The sequence below is a fragment of the Panthera pardus genome, unplaced genomic scaffold, assembly GCF_024362965.1.
Source record: "Panthera pardus isolate Hobbes unplaced genomic scaffold, ASM2436296v1 HiC_scaffold_17, whole genome shotgun sequence".
NCBI lineage: Eukaryota > Metazoa > Chordata > Mammalia > Carnivora > Felidae > Panthera > Panthera pardus.
This window is the reverse complement of record NW_026526732.1, coordinates 136,794,751-136,812,772: the sequence shown is the minus strand read 5'-3', so window position 1 is coordinate 136,812,772 and position 18,022 is coordinate 136,794,751. Positions and strand designations below refer to the sequence as shown.

Here is an 18,022-nt window from a genome sequence, read left to right as displayed (position 1 = left end):
TTGGTCCAGACTTGTCTTCGAGACTTAGATTGGGGGTTGGGGGGGGGGGAGCGGGTGGAGAGAGAAAGAAAAATTGATTTATCACTAATAATAGATTTTTATATCATGGCATGAACGTTATGTGAAAGGAGACAGTAATATCAAACTAAAATGGAGAGGAAAAAAAGATAGCACTGATAAGGGATACCATTCTTTGAAAAAAAAAAAAAAAGGGTCAGTGTTTCAGTGGCAGGAAACCCTTTAACCTGCCTGTGTACCTGACCTGCTTTCTAAAAAAACTCTTTCCGGCTTCCTCTTTGATTTTCACACTTCTACATTCCTCCTCAGTTAGGAAGTCTGGATCATCATCACAATGAAGATGAAAATACCATTGTATTTTTTTTCCCCCCAGCCATTTAAAATTTCTCTTTTGAGTAGCCTTAAAAAAACGACAACCAGCAAGTTTCTTGAATGTTAACACTTTTTCTTTTCTTTTCAGTGGTAGAGATATAAATTCTCAGAAATTGAAACACAGTTTTTAGATTTATAAGGGAGGCCCTTCACTACTTACTTTGACATTTTGGGTTATCAGCTGACTTTTGAAAGTACTTTGAATTAACAGTAGAGCATCAGTGACACTTGTATTAAGTTAGGAGTGGCTTATGTTTTTTAGTTGTCATTTCCTTTTTTCTCCTTTATATTTTCAACAGAAGTATGTGTTTGCTGTTGAAACAGAAATATTTAGTCCTTAAGTTTTCTTGGTGTGCTTCTTCACTTTCCTATCAAACATGCTGCTTTCAGTTTACAAGCATTTGTAAGTACCTGCACTGTGCAGAGCAGGGCACTCTATCAATCTAAGGTGTAATCCTTGCTTGAAGTCTTCCCCTACTGACTGTTCCTCACAGCCTCTCAGACTAGGTTAGAACTATCTTTCAATGACAGGTCCGATGTTTATCTCAAAAAATAATATGTCTTAAGGACATAATAATTTGGAAGTAGTTCCTAGATGAAGCCAAGGATGGTCGCTCAGTTGTCTCATGAGCTAGCTCCCTAAATAGGAGCCTGCATTTTTTAAACAGAAGCCTGAATTTTTTTTTATCACTTATGGAAAGTGACAAGCAGTGGAATTTGGTAAAAGGTTTTTTCAAAACTTTTCTGAAAATGTAAGTAAATCGTGAATACTCCTGTAAACATTTGATGTAGGAAATTGGTTATTACTTTTAAGGTGAAAAACCAGTTGCTTCGTTGGGTGGTAGTTTCTGGAAGTTTCTTGAACATTATGTTCATGTTCCTTCTGAATGGGCAATAAGAGGTAGAAGGAACCTCCTTGATTTCTATTTCCGTTGTTAAAGTACATCTTGTTCCTCAGGATTTGATTTAGCAGATTCTAGTCGTACTTAAATGCTTGTTTGTCCCCCCTGCCCCCAAACCCACCTGTTTTGAAAAAGAAATGTTTATTGGTAATGCGTTGAACATTTAGATGCTTCATACTCACAGAATGAATTTTATAATTGGCTTTTGTTCTTACGCAAGGTGTTTGAATTTGGGAAGAACATCGATGACTTTTAATAGTCTAAGTAAGATGTGAAAGTCTCAAATAGAAGTATTCCCAGAACCAGTTTTTGACAAATTCACGGACTGTATTGCTAGCAAGTTACTTACCCTCATTAAGGACAATCGAGACATATACATCCTTGATTTATTAAGATTCACGGCATGGATGGCAACTGCCTTCCAAGCACTGTCCTTGGAGGATTGCAGTCCTGGCTCATGGACCATTAATCTGACCCAGAATGTCATCTTCTAGGGTTTAATATAAATTGACTTTCAATCTAGGGAAACAGCCCATTCACTCCTCCAGATCTCTACATTGTTTTGAGGTCTTGATCTGGATCCAGTGGCTTCCTAGTCAACATTCTAATCTCCAATTCTATAGATTCTGAGTTTTTTGTAATTAGCTTAGACTCCCAGCTGCCTTTTTCTTCCAGTTAGCCTGAATGTTTATAATAAATCCTCTGGTCTCTACCCAGACAACTGCATTTCTTAAACCCATGTAACATTCGATCTATAATGGATGAAATATGATAGATCAGTGATACTTAACAAAATTAATGCTTTCATCATCCTGGCTGAGATACTACATTAGTGGATTTATATTTACTGTTTCTTGGTCTTATAGAGCTTATTGGGACATGTGCAGAAATAAATTATCTAATTAATTGTTTAGGATGTTCTCTGACAAAGAAGAACACTGATTTTAAACTCTGGAAGACCTGGGTTCAGACCCTGATTTTTTTCTTCTTATTAGTTGTGTGGTTGAATTACTAAGCCTCCCTGGGCTTTGGTTTCCTCATTTGTGAAATGGGGGTGATGAACCTAACTGGATACGATTAAAATGAGATAATGTAATTATTATAATTATCTTATAGATAAATGAGATAAAAAGGCTGGCATTTAATAGTTTTCTAATCAATATTCATCTTTTGCTGTCCTCCCTCCTCCCCAACTTCTGTTTTTCCTCCCCCCCCCCCCTTTTTTTATATTGGCCATGGAAAAGCATAGCCAAAGAGACTTAAAACTATATATATGGAGTAACAAACGATGTGTGTCTTAAACATATTTTAGGAACTTACATGGTCTGGGTTGAAAAGAAAACCCATTCACTAGATTTGACAGCCAAAGACCTGTTCTACATTAAGCCTTGTATATAACCTGTTCCATATTAAGCTTTGAAAAGATTGCATTAAACTCTGCATTGCTACATATTGTTTAAGATTTGTGTTTTGATTTAATACCCTCAAGCTTTCAGTAGAGGGAAAAACAGTCTCTGACCAAAAAACAAAACAAAATGAGCTGTTTCAAGGTCTGTTACAGGAGCAGGCCAAATGAATACTCTGGCCTGAGATCTCTGAAGGTTTTATTGAGTCACTGTTTCACGCCCACCTTTTCCTGTCTTGTAACAGTTTGCAGTTTTGACTATCTGACATGACTAACCGTTGCAAATCTAACTGATTACAACTGTCAGTGAGTCTGTGTAGCAGAGTCTGGTATCTTCTTCTGGAGAAAGCAAACATCCGATTCTGCTACCAAACTTTTCTGTCTTTCCCAACCCCCCACCCCCCATTCATCACCTTCAGCTCATTAATTTGAAACATCAGATGTAATATTTCAATGAAGCACACCCTCTGCTAAAAGCAAAAATTCGTATTTATATTGGGAGATGTCGTATACATTTAGCAAAACATAAGTCACTGTCAGGGAGTTATTTCAAGACTTAACAGCAAGGATGGGTGTTTAGGGAAAGGGGGTGGGCAGGGAGGAGAAAAACTTTGTTCCAGTAATGATGAAATCATCCTACCACAGGCACATTAAGGCCAGGACAGGAGACACTGGCTCCTGTTAAAATGATTCCCATAAGAACCGTCCTCTTTCATCTTCTTATTGTAGTGCAGTTAAGCAAATGAAATGCTAAAGCCATGTGAAGTAAATAACATAATCAACAGTGATTTACTATTGTTCTCTCATGGGGTCATGACCTAATCCTAAATAAAGACGTCTAAAATTGTCTGTGTTTGGATGTGTTCCTGATGGTGGAGAAAACTGAAAGGAGGAGAACCTTCCTCAAGTGGACCAGAGTTTCTGTTTTCATTACAACTGTGGCCACTGAGCAGCTTTTCTGGGAACCGGAGCCCTCTTGTGTAGCGCGGCGATGGAGGCGATGACCCACACACGCCATGTGTGTGATCACTGTGTAAAGTGGCCGTCCCAGGCTTTCTAATTTAGAACAAGGAGTCCTGACCCTTGTGTTGGTTTCATGAGCGCCTCAGAGATGCCGACGCGCAATTTCTGGACGTCTATGCTGCTCTGTTATCATCGGTACTGTCTTTTTATATTCACTATGGATTTTCCCCTTTACATCTGCAGGCAAGAGTTTCACCTTGACCATAACTGTCTTCACAAACCCTCCCCAAGTAGCCACCTATCACAGAGCTATTAAAGTTACAGTGGATGGACCCCGGGAACCCAGAAGTAAGTACTTGCCTTCCTATTGGAGATGGTAACAGGGTGTGTGGAGACCCCCCCCCCCCCCCCCGCCCCGAGAAACTAATCCCAAGGAAGTTAGTGCTACTTTTATTTAATGGTTTCTTTGCAGAGTTTGCTACCTGTGTTTACCTGTGTGTATTTTCATGAGGGACAGTTAGTCAAACTTCACAGTTGGTAGAAAATCAAATCACACTTTTGATTTTGCCACAAAATCGCTAAGGCCTACACCACTTGGGGACACGAGTGGACAATTATTCAGTCACTGTAACTCCTTGCTAAGGCATTCTGCTCCCCCACTGCACACAATAGATAGGGCAGAACAGACCCATGAGAGCTGAGGAAGAAAACAACAGTCTGCAAAATCTTGAGCTTAGTCAAAAAGCATTTGCGTGTGTTTCCCATGGTCTAAGAATGTGTCTTAACTTTTTAGCTCGCCCACTCAATTCCCTTTATAAAGAGCACACTGCTTAATTACAAAGAATTTATTTGCAAATGATAACTTGCTTGATTGTTACAACACTGTTGTTTGGTCATGTTCTGGTAATTGTTATAGATAGTTTCTTTTAACAGATAGAGTCAAACCAGGTTTAAATCCACCTTTGTGTATTTGTCTGTCTGGACATCCAGAAGGTTCATCCAGCGTCTGTTTAAGGTAGTGCCCATCATCCATTTGGGCCAATCAATATGCATTTTCCTCCTAAATCTAAATTGAGACAGGCTTTCTCCGCCCCCCCCCCCCAAAACCTGATTTGATCAAACTTGGTACAGTACCATTTAGACATATTTAGAGATTAAAGATTATTTGATATATATAACATGAAAAATTCTGTGCCAATGGAAACATATTGAACTCTGCCTTTGATGAGTGAGCACATTGGAGTCCTAGCTATTGTGTTTAGAGAGTTTAATTTGGTTTGTGATGGAGGTACAGCTGGCAGAATATTTGTTGTATAATGATACGTCTGTCTAGACAGTAAGAGTGACATTTCTTCTTTTTCTCTAAAACTGAGAGAAAAGGGCTGGTAAAGTTTTCCTCTCCCCAAGTAGCGTGACTTTTAGCAGTGGGAACAGACGGTGCCTTCGGTCCTTCTTGCCACTGTCTCTTCTCACAAAGGCTGACTGCTTGTCTGAAGTACGGAGGCTTCCTGCCTCAAAAGCCAGTCTTTGAGGTTTTTCCTTTCTCCTCCTTTCATGTGTATTGCTTCTTCTCAGTTCACAAGGTCGGGTCACTGCTGGCTCTGTTTGGTTTGCGAACGGTCTGTTAGGCGATTGTCACACACCTGTCTCCAGTAGCCCCTAATCTCTGGTTCTAAGGTCCAAGACAGGGGCTGTCTTGTCTGGTTTGGTGCTTTGGCTGACTTTTCTGGACTGCCATAAATTGGGGAAGACACCTTGTGATGGGAGACACAGGTTATCGAATTAGCCCTTGAGTTCCTCAAAAGGCAGGGACACCCACTGCAGTCATGCATAAAGCAGGACAGTAGTCTTTTGACAGTCAGCACTGCTAATCTTTATCTCTCAAAGATGTTTCCTGCTGATCTCAGCAGCTTTTCTCAGTTCTTGGAAAAACCACTATTATGTGTGTGTATGTCTGCGTGCCTCTGTTTGTGTATGAGTCCACACACTCCAGAGCTGATGTTCAAAAGTTGATGGTTGGGGGAGGAAGCAGGGAAGGGTGGGTGGGTGCTGTCCCGTTCTGAAAGGGGTGACAGAAGGTGAGGAAGCAGGGTAGCTTCGGGAAAGCCCCTTCTCTTTCAAGGGAGGATGCCATTCCCTCATTCCCAGGAGGTTGTTCGCAGAAGTGATTAGTTGATAGGCTTGTGCCCTGTAAAGGTCGAGAAGTGCTCTGAAAGCAAGGAGGGTTCAGAGTAGAGGGGCAGATGGTACATGTGTGACCTGAGTTCAGGCTTTGGGTGCTGCCGATGGTGCTTCGGGGGTGGGCGGGTAGAGTTCTTGAGTGGCAGACCACTGCCCTAGCTTAGCCTGAGTAACATTTTTCACAAACCAGAAATTATGTGACAATGTGAAGTCATTTCTCTGACATCATGCAAGGTGGCTTGCCGAACTCAGTGCCTGGATACAAGCATGGGTATGGGATCAGTAACATCTTAATCCTATAACCTTGACTCTCTGTGCTGTATTATTTCCTTCTGCTCTGCTCTTGGCGATCTTGGGCATTGTATAGCACTCTTCTCAATATTGTTCTTTTTTTTTTAATGTTTATTTATTTTTGAGAGAGAGAGTGTGAGCAGGGGAGGGGCAGAGAGAGAGAGGGAGATTCTGAAGCAGGCTCCAGGCTCTGAGCAGTCAGCACAGAGCCCAACACGGGGCTTGAACCCACGAACTGTGAGATATGACCTCAGCCGAATTTGGATGCTTAACCAGCTGAGCCACCCAGGCACCCCTCAATATTATTCTTTAAATTTGAGACTCCCAGTGTGAAAAATGCACAGGATTTTCCATTTTCTTCAACTATAATAAGATTTTGATTGATTGGTACATATATAATGTTAAATGGGAAAAAAAAGGCTAGAATGTGGGTTGGCAAACTTTTTCTATGAAGTGTCAAATAGTAAATAATTTCAGCTCTGTGGGCCATATCTTTCCCTACCACAAGCACTCAACTCTGGCATTGTAGCTTAAAAGCAGCCTTAGCCGATACATAAGCGAGTGGTTGTGGCTGTGTTTCAATAAATCTTTATTTACAAGAACAGGTGGTGGGTCAGATTTGGCATACAAGTTGCAGTTTGCCAACCCTTGCTCTAGATTTCCAAATGACTTACATCGTTAACCCTTACCAGACTAGGGCCTTAGAAAAAGGCTTTCCCGCAGAGAGAGAAAAAGACAATGCAATTATTTTAGCCTTCTCTCCCGCAAAATTATAATTATTTAAGTAGTGATTGTCCTAGAGATAGGATACATCTGTTTATTACTGTAATGGTTTGATGAAGCTGAGGATTTTATACCATTTATTCCTGTTAATGAAATTTTACTCCTTCTTCCAGAGATCAGAGTATATGTTGAAAAGGCTCCTTTTGGTAGATCAGCTATTTGGACAAGGACAAATTCTGAGTTACCTGGTTGGGTCTTTATTCAGCCTAGCACAGTGATTAAGGGTGTGGGCTTTGGTGTCAGACTGTCTGGATTGAAATCCCAGCTCCACCACTTCCTAGTTGTATGGCGGTAAGTGAGTCACCTAACCTCTGTTTGCCTCAGTTTCCTCATCTGTTAGAGTGAGAGTAGTAACAGTATTTTCCTCATCAGTTGCTGCAGAGATGTAAAATGATGTAATGTATGTAAAATGCTAACACAGTGACTGTCATCTATTTACTGCCCGTTAAGTGTTAGCTGTTATTACATAAATTCCCTTCAGTGTCAAAAGTTTGCTGTAGAGTTTTGCTTATAATATGCTTCTGGGAAATAGATTAGAATCTAGATTCTGCTCCCCCGTGGGCTATTTTTTTTTCTTCTTGCAGACGGTTTTACTAATTTCTGCACCTTAGTACATGACACTCGTAAGTGTTAGAAACGGTGCCTTGAGCAGGTATTCATGCTGCCTGGGGACAGCGCTGCAGAAGGGATGAGAAAATTGGCAGCAAAGAAGCATCCCAAGACGCTATGGCACTGGTGCCCCCCTCTGAGGCCCTGCTTATCAGCACATCTGCCAGGACTTGCTTTTCACTCAAAAATCAGAAAGGTTTCATCCTTCCATGTTTTTTGTCTCTGGCAGCTGAACCGGTGCTGTCACATCACAAACAACTTCTTTTCTCAATATACACATCTGGCGCTGGCAGTTGGACTCACTTCATAAGAGCACATGATCATCACTCATTACAAGATTAAAAAGTACCCCATGGCATCATTGATGTTTTTTAACTTTGATCTTCTGCAGTTGTGATTCATCTCGGTTATAAAACTTCCCTTGAAAGGAACATAGCCGATGACTTATTAGAACCTTCATCTTAAGGAGCGTAAACATGAAAACGGTGCACATCTTTACAAAATGCCATTTGTTTTCTTTGCCAGCTTATCGTTTTAAGACATGACATCATATCCACGATCCCAAATTTGTACGTCTTGTGTTGAGGCAAGGCGTTTTGACCTCCTGCAAGCAGGAGAAGTCAGTGTAGCGTCAGCAGCAGTGCGTCCGGATGCCTACCTCTTTCAAACATCAGTTTCTATTAGGATCCTTGGTTCCACGTATGCCCTTGGTCCTGACTGCAGTCTGACTTCAAGACTTTCTCCAGGGAGGTGAAAGCTTGGTTAGCCACGTCGGGGATGTGGTTCCGGGTTAGGGAAGAGGGCTGATGGGGAAAAGGTATTATTGGCTGTGCAGAGGATGGAAAAAGAAAAAAAAATCACCTTCCATAGTGGGGATCCTTTACATCCTCGTGCTGTTCTTTTATGTATCTATTGATACATGACAAACGATCCCGAAACAGAATGGCTGAAATCAACAACCAGGTGATTATTTCTCATGGTTCGGTGGGCTGCCTGGGGTTCATCTGGATCAGTTTTCTGCAGTCTTGCTTGGGGTCTTTTGTGTGGCCGTGGGAAAATTGTGGCTGGTGCCAGAGCATCCATGGTGGTTTCATTCTTCTATCTGCTGCCTCGGCGGGATGGCAAGGAGGTTGGAACGGGGGAGTGGGGCCTTTCTGTCTCTCCATGTAGTCCTGGAGCCTTTCCCTTCCGCATGGCCTTTCCATGTGGTCTGTCCAGCACAGCCCGACTTCTCATATGGTAGGTCAGGGCACCCAAAGCTATGAGAGTGGGACCTTTTAGGCTTTCTTAAGGCTCAGAACTGGCATGGAGTCACTTCTTCCATATACTGTTGGTTGAAGCAAGATACAGGTGTAGCCTAGATTGAAGGGGAAGAAATCCACAGAGCTATGAATGATGGGGGCAGTGGTTCATTGGCTCACTCACCAATATCATCAACTTCCATAAGTGCTTAGATGGTAAATGTCATTGTTGCAACAGGAGAAATGATTGTTTTGAGATATCACCTTATGAAAGCTCTCTTGACTTCTTAATCTGGGGGGGGCATTTAAAGTTCTGCAAGGTTGTGGGGCGCCTGGGTGGCTCATATGGTTAAAGCATCCGACTTTGGCTCAGGTCATGATCTCATGGTTCATGAGTTCGAGCCCCGTGTCTGTGCTGACAGCTCAGAGCCTGGAGCCTGCTTCGGAGTCTGTGTCTCCCTCTCTCTCTCTCTGCCCTGCCCCACTTGCTCCCCCTCCACCCCAAAAATAAATAAGAAATTAAAAAAAAAAAGTTCTGCAAGGTTTTCTGTCCACAGTTTACAGGATGTGTGCAACACTCAAGGGGGCAGGACAAGTGAGGCTGGGGGCCAGGCAGCTGCACTGTGGCAGCTTCTTATCAGAGTTTTAAGGAGAAACCTGAGTCTCCAACCAATCCCCTCTAATTATATTAATTCACAATCACAGGGACCTTCTTCCCTGCTACGGTGCATTCAAGAACCCAACCATCAAAATCACAAGGGCTTCACCCTACTTTCCCACCCACCCCGTTTTCTTTTTTTTAAAAAAGGCTTTGTGCAGTGACCCCCAAGTTTTAATTATAGTAGCTTACTTCTGAATTGGTGATATTTGGTAATTATCAGATGAATTAAGAGTGAGTGTTACCGTGGGGTGCTCGGTATTAGCAGGTCAAATCAAGCTGCCCCAGATCAATACTCGTATAAGAGAAGAACATTTGATGTTTGAACACAAAGAGGTTATTAGCTTTGCCTGGCACCATGGCAAGTCTGTAGCAGAAGTATTTTATGAATCCTCAAGTGGACGAGCCTGGAGGTTTTATGCTTTATATCACCCAGCTTTGGAAGTTCTCACTTGCCAGCACATCTGCAAACCCGATAACCTAACACACATGAGTGGGTGTCTGATGGGTTTTGAGTGGTGTAGCTTAGGGAAGCAGATCATAGTCACTCTTTAAGGAGAGACCAAAGCCACCATCTGCTGGGACACTACTGTTCACTGCTGACCAGCTAGCCACCTGTCCTGACCTGGTGGGAGAAGGAGGAAGCCCTGCCTCTCTCCGGTTGATCAAACTCCTTTCCTACAACGCTGCCCTGCTCGGCTGCATTTTGACTTGAGCAGGGCTGGCACTTCGGTGAGGGAGAGGCTCTTTGGAAGTGCAAGGCAGTGTTTGTGTTTCTCGGACTGCCTCAGCACCCTGGCTCGCTCAGCTTGTCAGGCTTAGGTCATCAGCCAAACTGGTTTCTTTTCCTGGTGGCGCATTCTCACCTGCGCATCACAAATCTATTCTTCTTCAGAGATCAGGTTATTATTCTGTGTTTTTAAAAAATATTTTATGTTTATTTATTTATTAAAAAAAATTTTTTTAACCTTTATTTTTGAGCGAGAGACACAGAGTGTGAGCAGGGGAGGGGCAGAGAGAGAGGGAGACACAGAATCTAAAGCAGGCTCCGTCCAGGCTCCGAGCTGTCAGCACAGAGCCTGACATGGGGCTTGAACCAGCAAACTGTGAAATCATGACCTGAGCCGAAGTCAGACGCTTAACCAACTGAGCCACCCAGGCACCTGAATGTTTATTTATTTTTTGAGAGAGGGTGAGCACACGCATACACGTGTGCACAGGTGGGGGAGGGGCAGAGAGTGAGGGAAACACAGAATCCGAAGCAGGCGCCAGGCTCTGAGCTGTTAGCACAGAGCCTGATGTGGGGCTTGAACTCATGGGCCATGAGATCATGACCTGAGCTGAAGTTGGACGCTTAACCACCTGAGCCACCCAGGTGCCCTTACGATTCCGTGTTCTTAAGGCACTTCCAGTGGCAGAAATCTTACCTTATGAACCTCAGGTAACAGACTTAAACAACATAGGGTAGTCTGGGCCAGGATCATCTCCAATTCTGTTCCACCCAGGCCTGTGTTCCAGCCCCATGAAAGGTGGAGAGAATGGAGGGCTTGGCCTTTTCCTCACTCCAGTTGATTTCAGTGGTGGCTGGCCTTCTTCCTCTACTACTCTTCATCCCAGTTGGGTGAATGGGCTTTTCACGGTGGTTGGCCCATGTCCTCTGCTCATTTATAGACGGCGGTTGCGTATATTTAGAGGTTGGTCACCTGTGAAAGGCGGGGGACATATAAAATGTATTGGATGGAGGGATAGCAGAATAACTTGTTTAAGGTTGTTGGAGCTTCTTGCATTCACATTCTTTCTGTCTGTGAAGACGGTGTGAGAAAATTTTGATAGGTCTTCAGCCATACTCCTAATGCTACAGGCCTGAATTTTAGTCCTTAGCACAAAGCATTAGTAGAAAAGCTGGTACCTTCTTGCCTTGCAGACTTCTCCTGGTTCTTTGCTGTCTCTGAAGCTTGCCCCAGGAATGGAAGTTACAGGGAAATGCTATGTTTTGATATTTACAAGTCAGCCAACATAAGCCAAAATTTGATGGTCAAAAATAGTAAACATTGAGTTACTAGTGTATAAAGCATTGTTGAAAATCTTTGACTTAAGAGGATAATAACAGGTAACCCCCCCCTCCCCCCCCCCCCGCCACACACACACACAACTGTTCCTTTTCTCCCTTTCTTTAAGAAGGATGGGGGGTGCGGTCAGGAGCACCGGTAGAGGTCATGTCTGGTGGTTGGTGGAATGTGCACTTGAGAGGAGCAGTTTTAAATCTCTTTCAGTCCTTTTTTTTTTTTGTTGTTGACTGACTGTCAGGAGCTGGGAAGATGGCCAAGAAGGAAATGACACATCGAGAGGCATTTTGTGTTGTGCAACATTCTGTGGAACTGATGCAAGGCTATATGGCCTGTTTACACATTCCTTCGCCAGCAGACTGCATGGCAGTAATTTAATTCAGCAGCACATGGCATGCTGCAGCAAGGCGCTGTGGCCTTAACATCCTTTCATGGCAAATTATCACAGCCGTTAAAACATGCTTATGTCCCTCTCCCGCACTTTTCCCTGGCTTCCCGGTTCTGAATGTGCTTTCTCATTGTACGGGACTTGTGTTAACAAGGAGCTGTGGCTTTCATAATAAGAGCACATTTTCCACATGCATATGCTCCCGTTGATATATTTACTTCCAACTAAATATAGCATGGCAGGTTCCCAAGTGATATGTCTGCTGAAAACACACATCTACTTGATCCAGTGGGTCAGGAGTTTGTATTTTGGTGCAAGTCAGAAATCATTCATTTTTTTCTTTTAATTTTTCATGCTTATTTATTTATTTATTTATTTATTTAGAGAGAGAACGAGCAGGGGAGGGGCAGAGAGAGAATCCCATACAGACTCCACACTGTCAGCACAGAGCCTGGCATGGGGTTCGATCTCATGAACCACGAGGTCAAGAACCGGATGCTTAACTGACTGAGCCACCCAGGTGCCCCAGAAATCATTCATTCTTAAAACAGCGTCAGGGACGTGAGAGAGAAACAGATTTTGGGCTTATGTTGATTGATTTATTATTAATTTATCAAAAGTAAATTTCCCTTCCCAAGAAAGAAGATTCCTGATAGATCACTGAACCACCTTATTTCCGTTTTGTTTGTACTATAACATTTTCTTCAAAGAGGACTGGACCAGAGGAGAAGAGGGTATTCTTAAAGATAACAGAGGACAAAGATTATTGGCTCTTTATATTCATACTTGTCCCTACCTAGCACGTTCGTAGGATGCGTTTGTGATGTCAGTTAAAGCACATCTGTCGTCTTCATGTAAAATCTCAAAAGTTTTTATCTGGGCAGGTGTGGAAAATTACTGCTCATGTTTTCCGAGTAACTTTTGGAAATTGAGAGAGCATAAAAGCCACGTGGATACGAATTCAAGGTCATACGCGACAGTTCAAGTGGGAGACTGTATTTGGGGCTGTGGCACTTTAGTAGCAAAGGAAGGGCTCCCAGCTCCTCTACTTCTGTGTAGTGGTGCCTCGAAATCTAGTTGCTAATAGACCAAAGCACTTATTCAAACTCAGGACTAAGGCTTCAATCCAAACACCTCCGGAAACAGTAACTCAGACTTCCATTCATAGTAAGTCGATGTAAGCGATCCGGAATCCTGTATTGGGAGCACGTTTGGAGAGATAAAGGGAGAGTGAGTAATGAAGTCCTGGACAGTAGAAAGTCAACAGTGACTCAGGTGTGTAGGTAGGGCCTTAGCCAGCCTTGGAGGTAGGTAGTCACAGCTGACTTCAAGCATCACAGGTTTGCTGTAGGTTGGCCCTAGCAGTATGGGTTTCTGATGCTTTTCAGGTCTGGCGTACTGTTACTAGTTCAGGACTCTATAATTTTAAGGTGTGAGCTTTTGGATTTTACATTTCTGCATTTCCTCCTTTTGCAGCTATTTCCCCTTTACAGGACATGTCCTATTCGGTTTTGTTTTAGATATGTGCCAGCCTTCCTCCTCTACTGGATTGAAGATTATCATTTCATTTCTTTCTTTCTTTTAATAGTTAACACGTGTATTTGTCTTCATAAAAGTAATTATGATTGCTGTCTACCTCCTGGATAGTGTAAGAACTTTAGCATACCTTATTTTATTTATTTTTTAAATGTGTTTATTACTTCTTCTGAGAGAGAGCGAGCATGAGCCGTAGAGGGGCAGAGAGAGAGAGGGAGCAAGAGGATCGCAACGAGGCTCCGTGCTGTCTGTATGGAGCCCGACGCGGGGCTCAATCTCACGAACCATGAGATGATGGCCTGAGATGAAATCAAGAGTCAGACACTTAACCGACTGAGCCACCCAGGCGCCCCTAGCATTCTTTAAACTGCAGTCACTTCCTTTCTTCTGATGTCATTCTCTGATATTTTTATCCTTGTTTTGTACTCCCCGGATTAGTCATTATCAGTGTTTAAATGGTTTCTTTCATATTTACCTATATGTTTACCAATTTTCTTGCTCACCATTCCTTCATGGACCTCAGTTCTTCCTTCTGGATTCAGTTTCCTTTTTTGTGAGGCAGATCCCTTAGTGGTTCCTTCCTGAGAACCTGTTAGTGGTAAACTCTCACTTTTTCTTCCCAAAAATGTCAGCAGTTCCTGAAAATGTCACAGGCTGCCAGCACGATGTGATATGCGAGGCACCCTGCGGAAAGTCTGTCTGCTCTTTAGTGCCCGAGAGCCACACTCCAGTGGCCCTCCTTCATCCCTGGAGATGCCTTCCAAGAACCCCAGTGGACACCTGAGACTACAGTAGCACTGAACCCTATAGGTACCAACTTTTTTCCTGTACGTGCCCACCTATGATAAAGTTCCACTTATAAATAGGTACAGTCAGGGATGCACAACGATAAATAACCACTTATAACAGTGTACTCTAATAAAAGTTAGGTGAATGTGGTCCTATCCACCCTCTTCTTCTCAAACTGTCTTACCGTACTGCACTCCCCCTTCTCGCGTGGAGGTGAGATGACAAAATGCCCACATGACGAGCTGAGGTGCGGAGAATGATGTAGGCATCGTGACATAGCGGGAGGCTGCTGTCTTGACCGTGTGAGGCTCATCGGCTTTTGAGCCGTGGTTGACTACGGGTGACTGAAATCACAGAAAGGGACACTGCGGATAAGGAGGGGACTGCCGTGGACACCATTCCTTTGTGCTAAGACTTTCAGGCCATTATTATCAGGCTTGTTAGAGTAGGATTTAAGGGAATAGAATACAGTACAGATAGATTTTCATGGAAGATGGATGAAGGGAAATGGATGTCCGTGCCTTTCACCATGGGGAGCTCTGAAGAGTCCAGGGCCAGTGGTCGAGAGGCGGTGGGAGGGAATGTTCTGGCAGAGGGGGGAGAAGTCAAAGAAAGGGGCATGGGGGAGAGGAAATTAAATCCCTTACTTCACTGTTTTGGCTTGAGCGGGCCCTAAGTTGCTTTGGAACTTTCTATTCAAATTTATGGTACAGGACTCTGTCATTACATTTGGTCCTCAGAGGTCATTTGGCTGTTGCAAACCAGAGCAGCGGTTTTTCGATGTTGTTGTCCACACATTTCCTGTCATTTTATGAGACTACGGGACTCCCAACCAAACGATGCTTCTTTTATACGGTAAATGGATCACTGAAGGAAGCGGAGGGAGGGAACTCTTGTGCGGATGGAGGAGTGTGCTTGAAGAGAGCCGGGAGACCATAATCTGGGGTGGAACTTCCCTGCGCACAGTGGATGGGGCGACTCCAGTGTTGGCTGCGTGCACCTCTCGTGGTTGTTGTGCAGGAAGTCGCTGGTGGGGAGGAGGTCAGCTCACACCAAAGCGAGCTGGTACTTTCTGCCTTTCCATTGACCCTCGGATGGCATATGTACCCTCCGCGACATGCATCTTCTTACTCTTTACCTTCTTGATGCTGATTTTTACGAGCGACAACTTAGGTAAAAATGCTAGCCTGTGTTTTGGCCGGGCAGGACTCAGGATGGTTTATCCTGGGCTCTGTGCCTCTGTAGGTTTGGCCCTGGAAATTATTAGTAGGAAAATAGGGGCCCTTCAAGAAGATTAGGACGGTACCCAAACATAGGCTGTTGTACTTACCAGAAGAGGAGAAACATGGATGTGTAAGAGAGGGGTGACTGTGAAGTCAAGGTTACTAATTCTAGACCTTTGGTTTCTGTTTCACCCTCTCACCATGCTCAATACCCTGCAAAAACCAGTTGCAACTTTTTTGTCCCATGGGAGCTGTTTCAGAGTAGCTTAACCGGGGATTCGTCTATATGGGCAGTTTGTGTTTAAGATGTGGATTCAGTTATGATTAAGGGAAGCAGAGGACCTGGAAATGCCTCCTGTGAGGCCTCAGTGCCGTGATAGTGACCCTCAGCAAATCATTCCACTTCTGCCCAGTTCAGTTTCTTCGTCCTTCAAGTAGAAATAGGCATGAAGGCAACTTCAGAGTAGTTGGGAGTAACTCCTAAGGAATGATCATAAAGTACTTGGCGCACATGAAGGGCAACTTAAATACCAAATAGTAATTATGTAGCGCCTTTCTGCCAAGGAGTTCCAAACACTTAGACATTACCTCACTGATCCTCTTTACACCCCTTTGAGGGATGCGCTATGCATTTTACAGGGGGGTAAACTGAGGCATGGCCACTTGAGAACTCATTTGCTCTGTGTCACTCTGCAAGCCAGCAGGTGATTTATAGAGGTGGGCAAGGAGCCCACGGCTCTTCCTGCTCGGTTAGTCGCTACTAAGACTCCCCCCTGCTTTGCCATTAAGTTTGTGGAAGCTCCTGGTGTCGAGCCCAGGGTATTCTCGGTTGATGTTATGAAGTAACGTTACTTAAGAAGGAAGCCTCATGATGTAGCAGCGTTGCTATTATAAATAAGTCACAAGGTACAAGGCCTCACACACAGAAGGCATATAAATGTGTGTGTGTGTGTGCACACGCATGTGCACGTGCATGTGTGTTTTTGCAATGAGTCTTGAATTCGCTCAGATGAAAGTTGAGCTGAGCTGAAAAGCGCTGACTTTTGTGAGATGAAAATGAGGTGTGTGACCTAACCCCTGGCAGAATCTCACTTTGAGTACCAGTGAAATAAAGTTAGCCCTCCCACAAAAAGCTAACTCTGAAAAGGGTACGCGAGAAGAAAATGTGGGCAAGTCCGTGGTAGAAAACGTAGAAAATAAAGATTGACTGAATTGCGTCCATAACCCTGTCTCCAAAGATTGCACGCCGCTAGTGTTTGGGTACGTAGTCGCCTGAATATTCTTCTCTGGTAATGCTGGTACTTTTGTGAAGGCGACAGCTGTGAGGAAGTAGCATCAGGACAACAGTGGAATGCCGTGAGGGGCCTGGCTGTGTCGAAGTGAAAGGAGAGAGGATAACTGGAAACGAGATTGATCGCTTTAAGGAGCAGCAGCAGGGCAACGAGACTGACAGCAGTTTCCAGTTAATATCTTGGAAGAGGCAACGGCTGTCTGTGTGACAGGGTGGGCTGGCCTTGCCTGAATGATTAAGGCTGGGTGGGTCTGAGGAGGACCCCTACACCCTCCTCTCACCGCCCCATCCTACCACTCAAAATACCTGCCCCCTTTATAATAGCTAACAGAGCCCCCTTTCAATGACAACTAGAGAGATACTTTAAAATGTAAATATTTCTGGCAGTGGGGGTACCGATTCTTTCAAAAATTATTTTTGAGTGCGTACCGTTAGCAGGCGCCAGGCACACAAAACAAAGCGGATACGACCCCCGCCTTTGAGGAGCCTGCGTGCCAAGGGGAAGACGGACAAGAAATGAGCAAAGGAACATTTGTGTAGAATTGCATCCGATTGTCAATTGTGACAAGTGCCGTAAAGGGAACTGATGTAGCAATAAAGAATAATGGGGCATTGGAGGACGGATAGGAACCTATCCTAGAGTGTGCAGTGAAGGCCTCTTTGAGGAGAAATTAGAGCTGAGACCTGCAGGGTGAGAGGAAGCCAGCTCTAGGAAGGGCAGGGAAGAGGCCTCAAGGTAGAGGGAGCATCCCATGTCAAGCCCCGAACGTGATCGCTGTCTGAGTCCAATGTCCAGTTTTGGTAGAGGAGAGGGCACTGGGAGAATGCCTGCGTGGTTACGAAAAGGTTTGCAAAAAGAGGTGACCAGAATCACATACGTCAAAGTTGCCTGTTCTGTAATTCCACCCACAGCCGCCACGGCCTAATTTGAGGAGCACAGAAGGACTCTCCACGTGTACCCCCACAGGCCCTCAACCTCTCTCATGAGATTCTTGTCAAGGTGCTTGAGATTCTTCTCTGAGTTAAGGCCTTGAGGACAGGACATTCAGAGATGTTGTCTGCAATGGAGAAGACACTTTAAGACCTTTTTGGTTAAGAACTTGGTTTACATAAGTGGATCAGTTCAGCTCAGCCGGATACTCATTTTATAATAGGATCATTTGGGGAAGGTGCATTGAGAAAGACCTGGACGAGCTCTGTCTGGTGAGGAAGACTGAGTGGGAGTCGGCGGAGGGAATGACTCCTGTGCGGCCGGCAAGCAGTGAGAATACCAGGTCCCGAGGACCGTGTTGTTCTCATAGAAGGA

At 44.1% G+C, this 18,022-nt stretch overlaps 1 protein-coding gene across 13 annotated transcripts in view; it reads left to right on the top strand.

Moving 5' to 3' along the window:
• The window catches only part of RUNX2 (RUNX family transcription factor 2), a 326,738-nt gene that overhangs the window by 107,158 nt on the left and 201,558 nt on the right, over nt 1-18,022 (top strand). For all 13 annotated transcript variants that reach the window (XR_008423075.1, XM_053904962.1, XM_019457307.2 and 10 more), the window contains exon 5: nt 3,904-4,008. Coding sequence is in view for 12 of the 13 variants with exons in the window: in XM_053904962.1 (XP_053760937.1) it covers nt 3,904-4,008 (105 nt within the window). In the remaining variant the exon portion in view is untranslated. The remainder of the gene's footprint in view (nt 1-3,903; nt 4,009-18,022) is intronic.